Source organism: Oncorhynchus clarkii, chromosome 16 (assembly GCF_045791955.1).
Source record: "Oncorhynchus clarkii lewisi isolate Uvic-CL-2024 chromosome 16, UVic_Ocla_1.0, whole genome shotgun sequence".
Taxonomy (NCBI): domain Eukaryota; kingdom Metazoa; phylum Chordata; class Actinopteri; order Salmoniformes; family Salmonidae; genus Oncorhynchus; species Oncorhynchus clarkii.
Window position 1 is genome coordinate 46,290,585 of NC_092162.1, and position 14,529 is coordinate 46,305,113.

The window sequence follows — 14,529 nt, forward strand, 5'->3', positions numbered from 1 at the left end:
ATAGTCTATGTCAGATTCAAATGTATACTGCTTAGATTAGGCTACATACAATAATTTCATAAAGTCAGCCATTTAGATTATGCAACAGAAAAAAATGTATACATACATGTAAAGTGTTTATATAGGCTAATTCATAGTAGACGTTTACTATCCCTTTCTGCAGTTCTAACCATTTGAATTTACAACCCTGTGTTTTCTTTCTGCTTCCATTTTGCATTTATATTGATGTGTGAATTTTCTGTAATTCATGTAATTCGGGGCTCATCTCTAAAGAGACATTGAGACTCGCTGATAAGATAAAGGTTAAATAAAATACAGATAAATGTGTCTCTGATGGGCCAGACGCATGGGTGCTGAAAAGACAGCTCCATTCATCGAGGACGCGGGTGATGTCACTGCGCAGCTATCGACGCGCTCGCACAGCAGCATAGCAAACGGAGCAAAAATAACACTGAACGAAAATCAAAGCCCCGAAGTCCCTATTCAGAAATACAAGACACTAAAAGCATTAGATATAATTTGAAGAGAGTGAGCATAATCATTATGTGTACAATGCACTGAATATAGCATGTATTTTAAAGTTCCGTGTGATAATAAACTTTATCACGCGGAATCATGTAATGTGTAATTTACATTGTAACAAGGGAAGACAGTTTTGAAGTGTGAGTGTTCATGAATCTAACCTGTAAAGGAAGCTGACAGAGTTATCATGCATTGTACATTGTTTACCAAACTATTTAAGCAGTTGCCAATTCGGCTATAGAAATAGCACTAATGGTTGTTGTTGTTGCAATTAGGCACTCTTTTGTGCCATAATAACAAAAAAATAACGTCCATTTGAGATAAATGATTGAACAAAAATAGATTTATATAGCCTAATTTACGCAAAAATATATTTCTGGTGCGCCGTGCGCTGGTTTTTGACGCTGTCAATATGTTGGTAGGCATGCTTGATGAAGACATCCAGTCCACAAGGTGGCAACAGTGGTGAGGTTTGACAGATACAGACCGGAAAGGGGAATGAAAGGTTGTTAACATGGCGCCGGCCTTGGAAGACGGTGAATTTGACAACGATGATTACTATTCTTTACTTAATGTCAGAAGAGAGGTACGGCATGTTTGGATGCTGTTCGGATGTGTTTGTGTGGATATTTTGAGAAGTGATTTCATAGTCGGTTTGATGTAAGTTTTCTGGAACAAATAAATGTATGCGGCGTACCGTTTTGCTAGCTAGCCAGATAGCTAGCTAAGTCAGTTGACCCCCGTTTATGGTTGGGCGCGTTCGAGAGGATCCCTTTTGTCAAGTTGGTGACCATCGTTGCTCACCCCTTTCAAAGTGTTGCATTATGGGGATAATATTGTCTGGGGTTTGTTTACATGTCGGCTGCATGAACTTTACAAAAAACGTGATCAAAGGTCATTTAAGTTTTTATTGCAGTCGACTGAACGTTTCTGGTTTCCTGCAGCCATCTTTGTTGGGAGGCCCTATTGTCAATCAGTAACAACATTGATGATATTAGAGGCTCTCTCCCACCAATTGATTTTACAATTTATACACTTATGTTTGTGTGTGATATGGAGGATGTTTATTTCAACATTATAAAGAAACTTTTAAAAACAATGCCAACACTGCCATGTTGCACTGAACCTTGCTGTTGGAAAACAACATTAGTGTCCGACTTTCGGCTGTCTACAGTCGGTTGCTTTAGCCTTAACACTCGAACAAGCCCATTGATTTCAGACTTGGATAAAATGTGGCTAACCAAATATACGTTAGCTGATACTATTTATACAATTATTTAACACACATCACCCGTATCTAACATTAGCTGCTAACCAATAAATATGTGGAACTAACGTTACTAGCTCGTCAAAGTAAAGTTAGTTGGCACACGTTAGGCAGCTAGCCAACCAACATTGAGTGATTGGTGACAAGGACATTATCCCTGACTTTTGTCCATGCCATCATAGAATAGATGGCGGGTATGGTCTGTTTTTCTCTTATAAATTATTTGAGTCGTCTATGCAGATATTGTCCGTGATCGAGAGCATCAAGTGTAAATATATGAATGGACAATGCCACTGATCACGTGACACCATTCATTCATATGTGAAGACTCAATAGCGCATTGAGACATAGCATGCGTAGTTAGAGCTACTCCAGGAAGTAACATTGCAGGCTAGCTCGGTGCTGCCCCCTCTCATTGAGCAACTCAAGTTGAAGGTCGACCAGGGTACTGCAGACTGCCATTAGCAACTAAACTTGTTTGCGATTTTAAAATGATCGGTTCAAGGATATCTGGTGTATTAGAATCAATTATTAGTACCATGCTTGTCTTCGAATGTTGTATTTTCGTAAAGATTGCCATTTGTTCATTTACTATAATGGGGGATCCTGTTTTCTACAAACAATGCCTGCAGTATCGCGGTCAGCCTTGAATTTCCTAAACGCTATTAGCGTTTCATTCGGTGATGTCATTCCCTCTGAGACCTTGAAGTAGTTGTCTCCCTTGCTCTGCGAGGGCAGCGGCTTTTGTGGAGCGATAGGTAACGAAGTTTCCTGGGTGACACGTCGTGTTCAGAGGGGTCCCTGGTTCGAGCCCAGGTTAGGGCAAGGAGGGGGCGGGAGCAAGACTGTTACACATGCAAGTGCACTAGCTGCTTGGCGTGATAGTTAGGCCTCAAGTGCAACATGTAATGTTAGGTCGTCACTTCAAAACCCTTTGTTGTAAAGATGTATTTGTTTACTTGGAATCATATTAACTAGCTAGTACTTTCTCATAAGTAAGTTGAAGTTCTCATGTTTTCTTCTGTTCATCTATTAGGCATCACAGGAGGAACTGAAGGGGTCATACAGGCGACTGTGCATGCTCTACCACCCAGACAAGCACAGAGACCCTGAATTGAAAAGGCAGGCGGAACAGCTCTTTAACCTAGTGCATCAAGCTTATGAAGGTAAGAAGAATCCGAGACTGTGACTTCATGCCATGTTTCAATCATGGCTTCGCTCCGTTTCAGCTGAACATTTAGGTGAACTTTCTCGTTGTTGTCTCTGGATTCTATGTATCTGAACTGATCAGTTGCATGTTTCTCCCTGTAGTCCTTAGTGACCCACAGTCACGAGCTATCTATGACATCTATGGCAAAAGAGGACTGGATGTTGAAGGATGGGAGGTAAGTACAGCATTTTCTTTTGGGCTTGCCTTTATAATATATATACATAGGCTACTGTGGCAGGAAGTACTATATATGTTCATTGTCAAGCTAATGAGTGTCGCTGATCATCAGGCAGAAATGGCTCATGTCTTACTGATTCTAGGTGGTGGAGAGAAAAAGATCACCAGTAGAGATCCGAGAGGAGTTTGAGCGTCTGCAGAGAGAGAGGGAGGAGAGACGGCTACAGCAGAGGACCAATCCCAAGGTCTAATGTTTATTTGTGTGTGAGTTTGTGTGCTGTATTAGTGACTATAGGACTGAAACCCTGCTGTTGCATGATCATTTATTGATGTGACTGTCTCATTCAGGGGATGATCAGTGTGGGTGTAGATGCCACAGACCTCTTTGATCGCTATGAGGAGGATTACGAGGATGTGCCTGGAGGGGGCTTCCCACATGTTGAGATCAACAAGATGCACATATCACAATCCATAGAGGTAATAGAAAAGCTCAAAATGGGTTTGAAAAGTTCTTAAAATATGTGTATAGGTAGAAGTTTGGCTAACAGACCACCACATTGGAAAACTAGGTGTAATGTTATTTGTTACCTTGCAGGCCCCCCTCACCACCTCAGACACAGCTGTTCTCTCTGGCTCCCTCTCAACCCACAATGGAAACGGAGGAGGAAACATTAACTTGGCACTGCGGAGAGTCACCTCTGCTAAGGGCTGGGGGGAGGTCAGGAACCATTCAATCATTTACAGTTTCTATCTACATATACACATGCACATATAGACACTCACACACACACTGCATACTAGTGCTTTCAAATGCTCACACACCTAAAAAAACATGCAAACAAACAATTATCACATTTGTGTTCTATTTTACACTGAGTAGCACAATGTGAAAGTTCTATTTTAGACTGAGGGGTTATTTGTTTATCCACCAGGTGGAGTTTGGGGCAGGAGACACACACGGGCCCCTCTTAGGTATGAAGATATTCCGCAACCTCACAGCTCGCTGGTAAGTCAAGATTCCAGAACATTAGAAATCTGTAAAGCAGCATCCCATTGTGTTTGGGCTACAGTTGAGTCAGAAAAGACGTAGAATGACTTGTTTTTCTCCAGCTTTGTGACTGCTCAGTGTGGACTCCATTTCTCGTCCCGAGGCGTGCGGCCTGGTTGCACCACGATGCTGGCTCGGCACCTGGACAAGAACACCATGGGCTACCTGCAGTGGCGCTGGGGCATCCAGTCCTCCATGAACACCAGCATCGTCAGGGACACGAAGACCAGCCACTTCACCTTGGCCATGCAGGTCAGCACAGCATAATATAATTAAATAGTGCAATTGTAGTATAAGAAGGGACTGCCATCTGTTGCGAATGTATTCTCTATTTCCTGTCCTAACCGTATTTGTTGGCCCTCTGCAGCTTGGGATTCCTCACTCCTTCATGATGATGAGCTACCAGTACAAGTTCCAGGACGATGACCAGACCAAAGTCAAGGGCTCAATCAAGTATGTCCACTTTTATAATAAGATTTGAACATTTGGGCCTCCCGAGTGGTGCAGCGGTCTGAGGCATCCCTACAGACCCGGGTTCAATCCCAGGCTGTGTCACAACCGGCTGGGAGTCCCATAGGGTGGCGCACAATAGGCCTAACGTTGTAAAGGGTTGGTTTACTTATCCCGCTCTAGCGACTCCTTGTGGCAGGCCGGGTGCCTGCAGGCTGACTTCGATCGTCAGTTGAACGATGTTTGGTGCAGCTGGCTTCCGGGTTAAGCGGTGGGTGTTAAGAAGCGCGGTTGGTGGGTCATGTTTCAGAGGATGCATGACTCGACCTTCGCCTCTCCCAAGCCTGTTGGGGAGTTGCAGCAATGAGGCAAGATCGTAATTGGATATCACGAAATTGGGGAGAGAAAGGGGGTAAAATACAAAAAAATCCAGATTTGAACATTTGTTTGTTTTGATAAATGGAGGCCATTGAACCTTAGAACTGAAACCTTTATTATAAATCATCAGGTCAGTTCATGGACAATATAGGAAGACTTGCTGACTGTCTGTCATTGTCTTGTAGAGCTGGCTTTTTTGGGACGGTGGTGGAGTATGGTGCAGAGAGAAAGATCAGTCGGCACAGTGTCTTGGGGGCGACTGTCAGTGTAGGAGTACCTCAGGGCGTCTCCCTCAAGATAAAGTAAGTATGGCTCAGTTCTTCTTAACCAAACAACCTCAGTACAGTAGTTGTTGGCATAAGGCATTTGAGTTATTCTTGAGTAGTGGCATTAGTGGCATATTTTGTACATCTTCTAAATCAACTAATATGGTGACTTAATGACTTTTACTATATTTGACCGTTATCATAACATTGTGCCATCAGTAGGAGTAGTAACACCAATGACACATTTTAGGTCATTAAGGATTTTCTTTAATGGCGGCCACAGATTCTCAAAGCTAAGGTCATTAACGCTTTTCAAAAGTGTGAAGTGATATGATTTATCATTTTTGCTCACAATTTAATTTCCCTTCATTTAAATTGAGTAAAACCAATGACATGATGTATTTACACACCAAATTATCAGTGGAATCCTATATTTTGACATACTAAAAAGGCGTGATTAGCTAATCATTTTCTTTCAACTATACCCCTCCCCGATTAGTTTGCCACTGGAGGGAATGCTCAAGGTCGTTGAATATCTTTGTAATGAGGGATTTTTAAGGCAATAGCACCAATGACAAGACTTAGGGACACACATTATAGTAAAAAAAACAACTTTTAGTTATTTGTCTATACAATATATGAAATACTTTTGTTTACTTTCTAGCATTCAAAATAATTGAGATCTCCAAAACTTGGCAATTCCAGGTTAAGAGTCAGTCATCATTCTGTTACCAAACTTTGCATCTGCTCAGTTCTTGAAGTAAATGTTTTTGTAAAATGTTCAGTGGAAATTGTTAAAATTAGTCCATGGTTTGCTTAACTTTGCAATAGTTGTTTTTTGTTTGACATTTTAAAGTGAAAAATCTGAGTCTCCGCATCACTACTGGGAAAGACGGGCCAATTAGCTTGCTCTAAGTACTTAAAGGTAGTCAGCGACAGTGCTACAGTATGTTTCCATCCCATCCAGACTCTGTGATAAACAGGAAGTGTGCCTGCTCTGGTCTTGAAACGTGCACTTTAGCAACAGCTCAGATACACTCTGATTATGTATCAGAGTGAGATTTTTATTTGTCAATTGGCAGCCAAGCACCGATCATCATGTCAGCAGCATACAAAAACAAAAACTCCATATTTATTGGAAAGGAGCATCGAGCTCATGACCGTTCACCACCCTGTGAAGTTCATCGTAACTTAATTCATCTGTAGCCTAATAAATTGTGTATTGTTTTAAAAGTCATGGGAGGACCCCACAATATCATAGCGTGACTGCAAGTTTACTGTGACGTGATGGTCATTCTATCAACAGATGTGCAAGAAAACATTTTCACTGCCATTTGTTTCGCATGATTTATTTCACCAACAAAAATGTTATCCACACCGGTCTTATATTTTGTTCTGTCGCCATTTGGACCGTTTACTGGCATCAGGCCTGTCGTGAGTTTATTTAACATTTTTTAATACAACAGATACTTTACTCACGTAAAAATGGTTCGATGGAAACTTTGTTATTGATGATGCATCTTATTTGTACAGGCTGAACCGAGCCAGCCAGACATATTTCTTCCCCATCCATCTGACTGACCAGCTCCTGCCCAGTGCAGTGTTCTACGCCACGGTTGGACCACTCGTCTTCTACCTCGCTATTCAGAGACTCGTCATCAGGCCCTACGTGCGTGCCCAGAAGGAACAGTAAGACTGCCCACTTATCTACACTTCATGTTAGTCTGTCACTATTTCAACTGCTCATTGTGCGATGGCCTTAAAGCTTCATAGCTTGGCTTTACTAATAGAAGAAGTCATAGTAAACTCATTTTTGTGGATTTGTTTTTATTGCTTGGTTTCGAGACACTGATTTACAGATTTTTGGCTTGGCTAGTTAGCTAGCTGGCTAGTGTTTGTTAAAAAAAACAAATGCATTTGGACTCAGTACCAGCTTTTTTTATTTCACCTGGCTGCCAGTTCCTGATCTTTTGAGAGCATCATGTGAGGAGTCGCTTTAAGCGTGATAATAATGGGAGACAGAAGAATCCATCAGTGCTGAGGCAGAGGGCTCGTAGTGAGGACGACTGGATACTATTCTGAACTGTGTTGTGAGCTTTCTAGTGCAAAGTGGGTGCTTCACAGAGCAGAAGAAGTCCAGTGCCTATATGACTAAGGCTGGTTCCCAGACTTGCCCTCACCAAGACTCCATTTCTATAATCTACCATCCTCTGACCAGTTCTCTCCTCTCACACCATGAGCTGACCCTCTCCATCTGCAGAGGATGCAGCCTTCATATTGCATTGTTTGTTTCTTACGAAGCTCTTTGAGATTTCTATTATGAAAAACGCTGTAGACGTTCAATAAATGTATTATTAATTCATGTATTATTAATTCATCCATTATGCCTCTCCACTGTCTAGGGACCTGGAGAAGCACCGGGAGAGTTCAGCCTCGGACATTGCTAGGAAAAGGCAGGAGGCAGAGTCTGCTGTGAGTTCACTATGTCTCCTCATAGAAGTACATAATGTATATCGGCATCAAGCAAACACACATTCCGTACCATATGATTAGATGCTCTATTGGTCTCTTGTGTGTGAATGTTAGCAGCTTGATCTGACATCTTGATTTTCTTCTGAAGGTTTTGCTAATGCAAGAATCTGTGCGCAGGATCATTGAAACTGAGGAATCTAAAATGGGTAAACAGGCTTCTGTCAGCACCAGAAGTGATCAGTATAACAACACGTTACAGAAGCTATAAAATGAGTTGAGTGACTCATCATGCTGACTGGATAATGTTTCCTGGATCAGGTCTCATCATCCTCAACGCCTGGTACGGCAAGTTTGTGACGGACAACAGTCAGAAGCATGAGAGGGCAAAGGTCATCGATGTGACTGTTCCGCTGCAGTGCCTGGTGAAGGACTCCAAACTCATCCTCACAGAGGCCACAAAGGTATACAGCCATAGTTACTAGACTAACTTAGTTTCCTGGAGTTCCCTTTCCTTTGGCATTACTGAATGCAAAATATCAGTATTAGAGTCATTTTGGTCCATTCAACTTTTTTCGGAGTATGATACATTCTTGTTTTGGTATGTTTGTTTTATTGCTGTTATTGGTCTGTTTAATTGTGTCGTATGCTTAATCTAGTTCTGATCACATACGCTGTGCTTTTTTACATGGTACTGATATTGTTAATGCCATTTTTTGGGTTACAGAAACACACCATAAAACGATAAACTGCCTTAGGTGTAATAAGTAGGGTTGACAGGTCTGTGATGATGACTGATGTTGTTATTGTGTTGTCCTCCCAGTCAGGACTACCTGGGTTCTATGACCCCTGTGTGGGGGAGGAGAAGAGTCTGAAGGTACTGTATCAATTCCGGGGAGTGATGCATCAAGTCCTCTCTCCTGAAGGGGAAGCACTCAGGATACCAAAACAATGTAGGTGGCCTTACCAATGTGTCTGCTCAACTACATGAGTTCCATTTCTTAAAACACAAACTGTATTTCTGTTCAACAGTATTCAATTGCTGTTTTTTTTTCTCTTTCCCTCATGTAGCTCACAGGATTGATGCCGACACATAGGAACCTCTTTTCTGGACCGAATGGGACATTACACAACGTTAAACTGATAGTTTGACAATGGATGGACAGACTTGTATTATAGAGACACCAATTTACCCCTTGTGTCCTAAAAACAGTCCTGCATATCCCCTCTTTATGTTGTCCATAGGAGGAGAAATGGCAGAAACTTACTCAACAGGGGGTTGCCCTATTGAATGAAATTCAGTCTAAAGTCACTTAAAATGGGATGGTCGTAATATCAAAGTTCTCCCCTTTCAGGTATGGCTCGTAATGGATGACTCAGTACTGTATGGACACTGCAGTGCCTATGTGACCCTCTTGAATGTATTAATGCACTTCTATATATTTGCCATATTATTAAAATCTCTTCCAAGCTGCAATAGCCCAGTTTGGAAATTGAGCTGGAAACAATATTTTTTCACACAATTGTTTTGTACAACAAACTATTAGTCAAAAGATTAACCCGAAGTTGATTGGAAGTGTACCCCACCTTCTGTATGGTTTGAACTGTCAGATCAATGTATCTACTGACATGATTGCCCAATAAGGCTATGTCATCTGGGTGTTCCTGTGCCTGACAGGTCAGTGAATAGTACAAGGCTGACCTGACTCTGATAACATGACATACTGTACTTAAAGTACAGAAAAAAACAGGCATGAGATGTAGGCCTATATTCAGTTATGTAACTTGAGTGGTTTATTGACATGTACATCTAATGCATTTACACTTTAGTTCTAGGGAATGTATTAGAAAACGTATGTGTTCATGCAATGGTATTTTTGAAATATATATATATATATATATATATATATTAAAAACATTCAGGTCATGTTTGTAAAGGCCTACATGCGCAAATGTCAATGGAATATTTTTCAACTTCATTTGTGTCTTAATCCTTGATTGATTTTAATTCAGGAATAAAAACTCAGTCCAGGAAGGTCCCTTTAAACTCGTGGGAAAAGTATACTATATTATCCAAAGAATGGTTTTGTAGATGTCAGCAAGATGGATAGGGCTGCAAAGCTTTCCCAAATAAGTATTTTGCACTCATTGACCAAGAGGAAATTGGAAAAAGTATGTCTTCAAGACTATGTTTTCAGAAGAGGATCAGCAAATTAATTTAACTCCTTGTGTTCCAATACAAAATAGCTTTCCAATAAAACCAATGTCAATCAATGGGTCAGCTGATATCATTCACAGCTATCCTCTGTACACTTGGCCATATAGATACTTTACCAGCAGCCCTGGACAGATTCGTCCAGCTGCGTAGACTTGACAACTCGGCGCGTGCTGCCTTCAATTTGAACCTCATCTTGTTGATCAGCTGGCTCTTCATTTGTAACCTTCTGTTGAGCCATGTGTTGGTATCCAAGGCTTTGAATAGCTGGGCCTTCACTGCACATGGGTCGGACAGCGAGTAACTGTGATCGGAGATGACGACATGCTAAATAAAGAAAATCAGTTATGACTGAAAGAATCATTTCAGGTGTTTAGTTTCAATGTGATACTGCATAAATGTCTGTAACAACCCTATGGCTCAGTCTCAAACCATACAGAATACAATGTTGCCCAAGACTCACATAGAAGTTGAGTATTAGAAGACTGACTGGGTAGGGTAAAGACTAGCTAAGAATGCTCAACTTCAAGACAAGATATACATAATATCACATCTCAATGGAGTTGAGTGGCAATTAGTTTTGGCCAATGATGTCTATTAACCCTGGATTGCTGATGCTTGGCCATTGAGTGGCTTTGAATCCACCGGTCAGTCAAATTGGCACTCCCCAGTATGAACGGTCCTCCATAGGAATTACTGGAATTTCAATTAAATGTTACAAGTATTGTTTTGTTGTAGTGGGGACAGTAACATTAGTACTATAAAAAAATACTTGAAGGAAAATGTTTTATATTTTTATGTTAAGCTAACAATATCATTTAAAAGTATGTGTTAAGGTGTCTGTTATATAATAAATGTGTCAAAACAAATGTAGACATTAACAAATACATTTCTATTGATGGGTTTGCTTCACTAAAACGATGTGTGCGCTTCCATGGGGCAGAAGTCAGTGTGTTGTGATTCTGCATGGCCAAGTTGCTAGCAAGAATGACAAATCTTGTTCTTGATACCATGTCTTGTTTTGAGGTGTTTTGACTGATTTCATGTCAATGCTAATATGGCTCAAATTCTCTATCTACACTGAACAAAAATAGAAAACGCAATATGTAAAGAGTTGGTCCCATGAGCTAAAATAAAAGATCCCAGAAATGTTGCATTAGCACAAAATGTTTCTTTTTCTACATCCTTGCTAGTGAGCATTTCTCCTTTGCCAAGATAATCCATCCACCTGACAAGTGTGGCATATCAAGAAGCTGATTAAACAAGATCGTTACACAAGCTTGTAGCATCATACCCAAGAGGACTCAAGGCTGTAATTGCTGCCAAAGGTGCTTCAACAAAGTATTGAGTAAAGGGTCTGAATACTTATGCAAATGTGATATTTCATATATATATATATATATTTTATTTTATACATTTGCAACAAAAAAAAACCTGTTTTTGCTTTGTCATTATGGGGTATTGTGTATAGATTGATAGGAAAAAACAAATTAATCAATTTTAGAATAAGGCAATAACGTAATAAAATGTGGAAAAAGTCAAGGGGTCTGAATAGTCCCCGAATGCACTGTATATCTAACCGGCCTCACAACTGCAGCTCAGCTGAGACCAGGCAGCTGATGAAACTGGATTTGGACAAGCACAACCAAATAATGTCTGCACAAACTGTCAGAAACCTTCTCAGGGAAGCTCATCTGCGTGCTCGTCGTCCTCACGAAGGTCTTGACCTGATTGCAGTTCGGCATAGTAACCAACTTCCGTGGACAAATGCTCACCTTCGATGGCCACTGGCACACTGGAGAAGCGTGCTCTTCATGGATGAATCCTGGCTTCAACTGTACTGAGCAGATGGCAGACAGCGTGTATGGCGTGGTGTGGGTGAGCGGTTTGCGGATGTCAACGTTGTCAACAGAGAGCCCCATGGTGGGGTTATGGTATGGGCAGGCATAAACTATGGATAACAAACACAACTGCATTTTATGGCAATTTGAATGCAGATACCATGACGAGATCCCGAGGCCCGTTGTCGTGCCGCCGCCATCACCTCATGTTTCACCATGATAATGCACTGCCTCATGTCGCCAAGATCTGTACACAATTCCTGGAAGCTGAAAATGTCCCAGCTCTTACATGCCCTGCATACTCACCAGACATGTCATTCATTAAGCATGTTTGGGATGCTCTGGATCGACGTGTACGACAGCATGTTCATAAAAAGTGAGAAAAACATCTGCCAGGGCAAGGGTATCGATTCACATGGTGAGAGGAATCTACAAGCAGTCTTTCCCAATGTTGACATTGCCTAGAAAATATTATTGAGTTTACCTGTTACCAATGCATCAGGGTAGCGTTCCTTTTCAAAGCTGGCTCTTGTCAAAAACAGACTGAGATCAACGATGAGGCAGGAAAGATTGAACCCTTTGAATCTTATGGCTCTTGAGAATTATGTACTCAGGGCACTTGATTTCAAGGACATAGTTGCAGATTTTGCTGCATGGAAAATGAGGAAGAAATCATTTTAAGGTAAACCATGATTAAACTTTATGTATTAAATGAATGTACTGCATTAGACCTAATGCTCGTCCGCTGGAGATGGTCCAGGCAGCTGGCAGAGGCCGCGTTATTGTTTTCTTTGCGAAGGCTGTGCGGATGGTAACTGTCCACGGTCCTCCTGAATCAATAGTGGGACCATTCTGTGCAGCCAAGGACATACAACGGTTTGTTATATACGGTATGTTTTGTGGACTTTACCGGATAGACATTTCTCTCTGGTTTTAACCGTGATGATTATGAAACACAAACGGATAAATGTTATGCTTTACTGTGCTGTATTTTAGCCTAGGCCCTATTTCATTTGTTTATTTAGAGAAGACACATGCCTATAATCCCGTGCATAAAGTCAATTGAATTAAAATTGCCAAAATTAAATACCCTAATCCTGTCTATACATAAATACAATCATTGAAATTAGGCTACTAAAGCATGATTTGGCCACAGAGGATCATTAGCTTCTTTAAAATAAAAAAAAGTGGATTGTTCTAAATCGCCTACAGTCCGAAGGAAAGGCAGCGCGCACAATAACGGGCAGATTATTGTTGAGTTGTGACTGTCACTGAAAAGTAGATGCCCAGCCAGGCATATCGCAATATTTAAAAATACAATTGCGGGAAAACATAGTTTGGAAAACAAAATGGTATTGCTGTAAAGAGAAGGTAATGAAAATACTAATGTATTTTAGTTGTCAAAATTCTCAACTTAATTGAACGAACAACAGTATAGCATATTTTATTGGCACCAGTGGAGAGCATCGGCAAATTCTTAACATTGCAAATTCGTAACATATAATACGAATTGTAATTCCTAACATATGAAATGGGTGATGGACATCCACAAATGAATTAATACCATACGAAACGTAACATATCATACTAAATTGAGTGTCTCTGATTTAAGTACAGAATAATACGACCTGGTTGGTGTCTCACTTTCTTGTAGGCCTATTATATGGACAACATTGCTTTTATAGATATGTTTGTCAGTGTCAGCAAAGTAGACTACCCGTAATTTGTCGTATTAAAAAATATGTGTAATCTCTCACTTCACACATGGAGTCTCTGTTCTTGGGACACACTGACACACTTTGGAAGCATTTTGAGCCTTTTTCCTGACATTCTTTTCTAGTAATAAAATAAACTATTAGTTAATAGCCAATAATCAAATAATAAGCCAGTTAGAAAACTTTTTTTTTTGATGACAGGAGGCAAGTTCTCTTACATGCACACACAAAAAAAGTTAGGCTAATGCACATTCATTAGATACCTAAAATGTTTGGAAAAAGTACGAATCCAATAGATGCTGATGAAATGAGTAGGCCTACCTTAGAATTTGGTGGTGGGAATGTAAAGAGAGTGGGCACAGCATTCCACAGCAGGTTTTTGCGGTTGCCTAAACCGCTGAAACAATTCATAGTAAAATTAAGTGAGCAGATTACCATATGTTTTTTGGGATAAAAGTCATCTCGGCATATGTTATCCAGCCATTGTCTAAATACAGTTGGTTTGCTGAAAGGAAATCTGTAGAAATTAGACATGGTATACAGTGAATTGAGTGAAATCAACACACAATCATGTAAAAAAATATATATATGGTAATTGCATTGCGTTGTAATCAAACAATATAACTAACCTGTGAAAAGTAATATCTGTATGTTTGCTGTACCTATTGGTACAGTTATATGCAGAACAACTTTTCGGCATGATATTGCCCTGAACTAAGATGGCGGTCGACGGTCGTCGCCCCTCAGTATATCAAAAGAGTCATCATACCAAATATATAATAATAATATAAATTTAAATTAAGCGATTATCCTTGAAAAAATGGTTCCAGGGTGGCTATGCGATTTAAACTGTGGTCTGGTCTAATGTATATGAACCAGAAAAAAATGAGGGAGTGGGATGTCTCGCTTCCTCTTCCGTCTCTGATCATATGTCGTAATATGCTAGGTCTATTCGTCCCATCTCGTACCCT

General features: G+C 40.5%; 2 protein-coding genes across 2 annotated transcripts; one reads left to right on the forward strand and one right to left on the reverse strand.

The window, feature by feature from the left end:
• Positions 1 to 999: 999 nt before the first annotated feature.
• Positions 1,000 to 11,169, forward strand: LOC139368589 (dnaJ homolog subfamily C member 11). The gene is made up of 16 exons (XM_071107639.1): positions 1,000 to 1,108; positions 2,826 to 2,955; positions 3,101 to 3,174; positions 3,320 to 3,421; positions 3,525 to 3,653; positions 3,772 to 3,894; positions 4,109 to 4,182; positions 4,287 to 4,476; positions 4,592 to 4,677; positions 5,238 to 5,354; positions 6,852 to 7,007; positions 7,721 to 7,790; positions 7,939 to 7,996; positions 8,109 to 8,251; positions 8,611 to 8,740; positions 8,859 to 11,169. The coding sequence occupies exons 1-16, from the start codon at positions 1,037 to 1,039 to the stop codon at positions 8,882 to 8,884; spliced, it is 1,680 nt and encodes a 559-aa protein (XP_070963740.1). The 5' UTR covers positions 1,000 to 1,036; the 3' UTR covers positions 8,885 to 11,169.
• LOC139367328 (THAP domain containing, apoptosis associated protein 3) lies at positions 10,066 to 14,258 on the reverse strand. The gene is made up of 6 exons (XM_071105540.1): positions 14,188 to 14,258; positions 13,880 to 14,075; positions 13,606 to 13,679; positions 12,004 to 12,137; positions 11,778 to 11,953; positions 10,066 to 10,329 (listed from the first exon to the last, which is right to left on the reverse strand). Exons 1-6 carry the CDS (start codon positions 14,256 to 14,258, stop codon positions 10,066 to 10,068), a joined length of 915 nt encoding a protein of 304 aa, XP_070961641.1.
• Positions 14,259 to 14,529: the final 271 nt, after the last annotated feature.

What these genes read in the sequence shown, in the direction of transcription:
- LOC139368589 (XM_071107639.1), top strand. Translation starts at nt 1,037, where the DNA reads ATGGCGCCGGCCTTGGAAGACGGTGAATTTGACAACGATGATTACTAT. An exon ending in AGCAGAGGACCAATCCCAAG is followed by an intron (nt 3,422 to 3,524) that starts GTCTAATGTTTA and finishes TGTCTCATTCAG; the next exon opens with GGGATGATCAGTGTGGGTGT. An exon ending in CGCAACCTCACAGCTCGCTG is followed by an intron (nt 4,183 to 4,286) that starts GTAAGTCAAGAT and finishes GTTTTTCTCCAG; the next exon opens with CTTTGTGACTGCTCAGTGTG.
- LOC139367328 (XM_071105540.1), bottom strand. Translation starts at nt 14,258, where the DNA reads ATGCCGAAAAGTTGTTCTGCATATAACTGTACCAATAGGTACAGCAAA. An exon ending in ACAGATATTACTTTTCACAG is followed by an intron (nt 14,076 to 14,187) that starts GTTAGTTATATT and finishes TAATTTCTACAG; the next exon opens with ATTTCCTTTCAGCAAACCAA. An exon ending in GGCCTCGGGATCTCGTCATG is followed by an intron (nt 11,954 to 12,003) that starts GTATCTGCATTC and finishes TGTTATCCATAG; the next exon opens with TTTATGCCTGCCCATACCAT.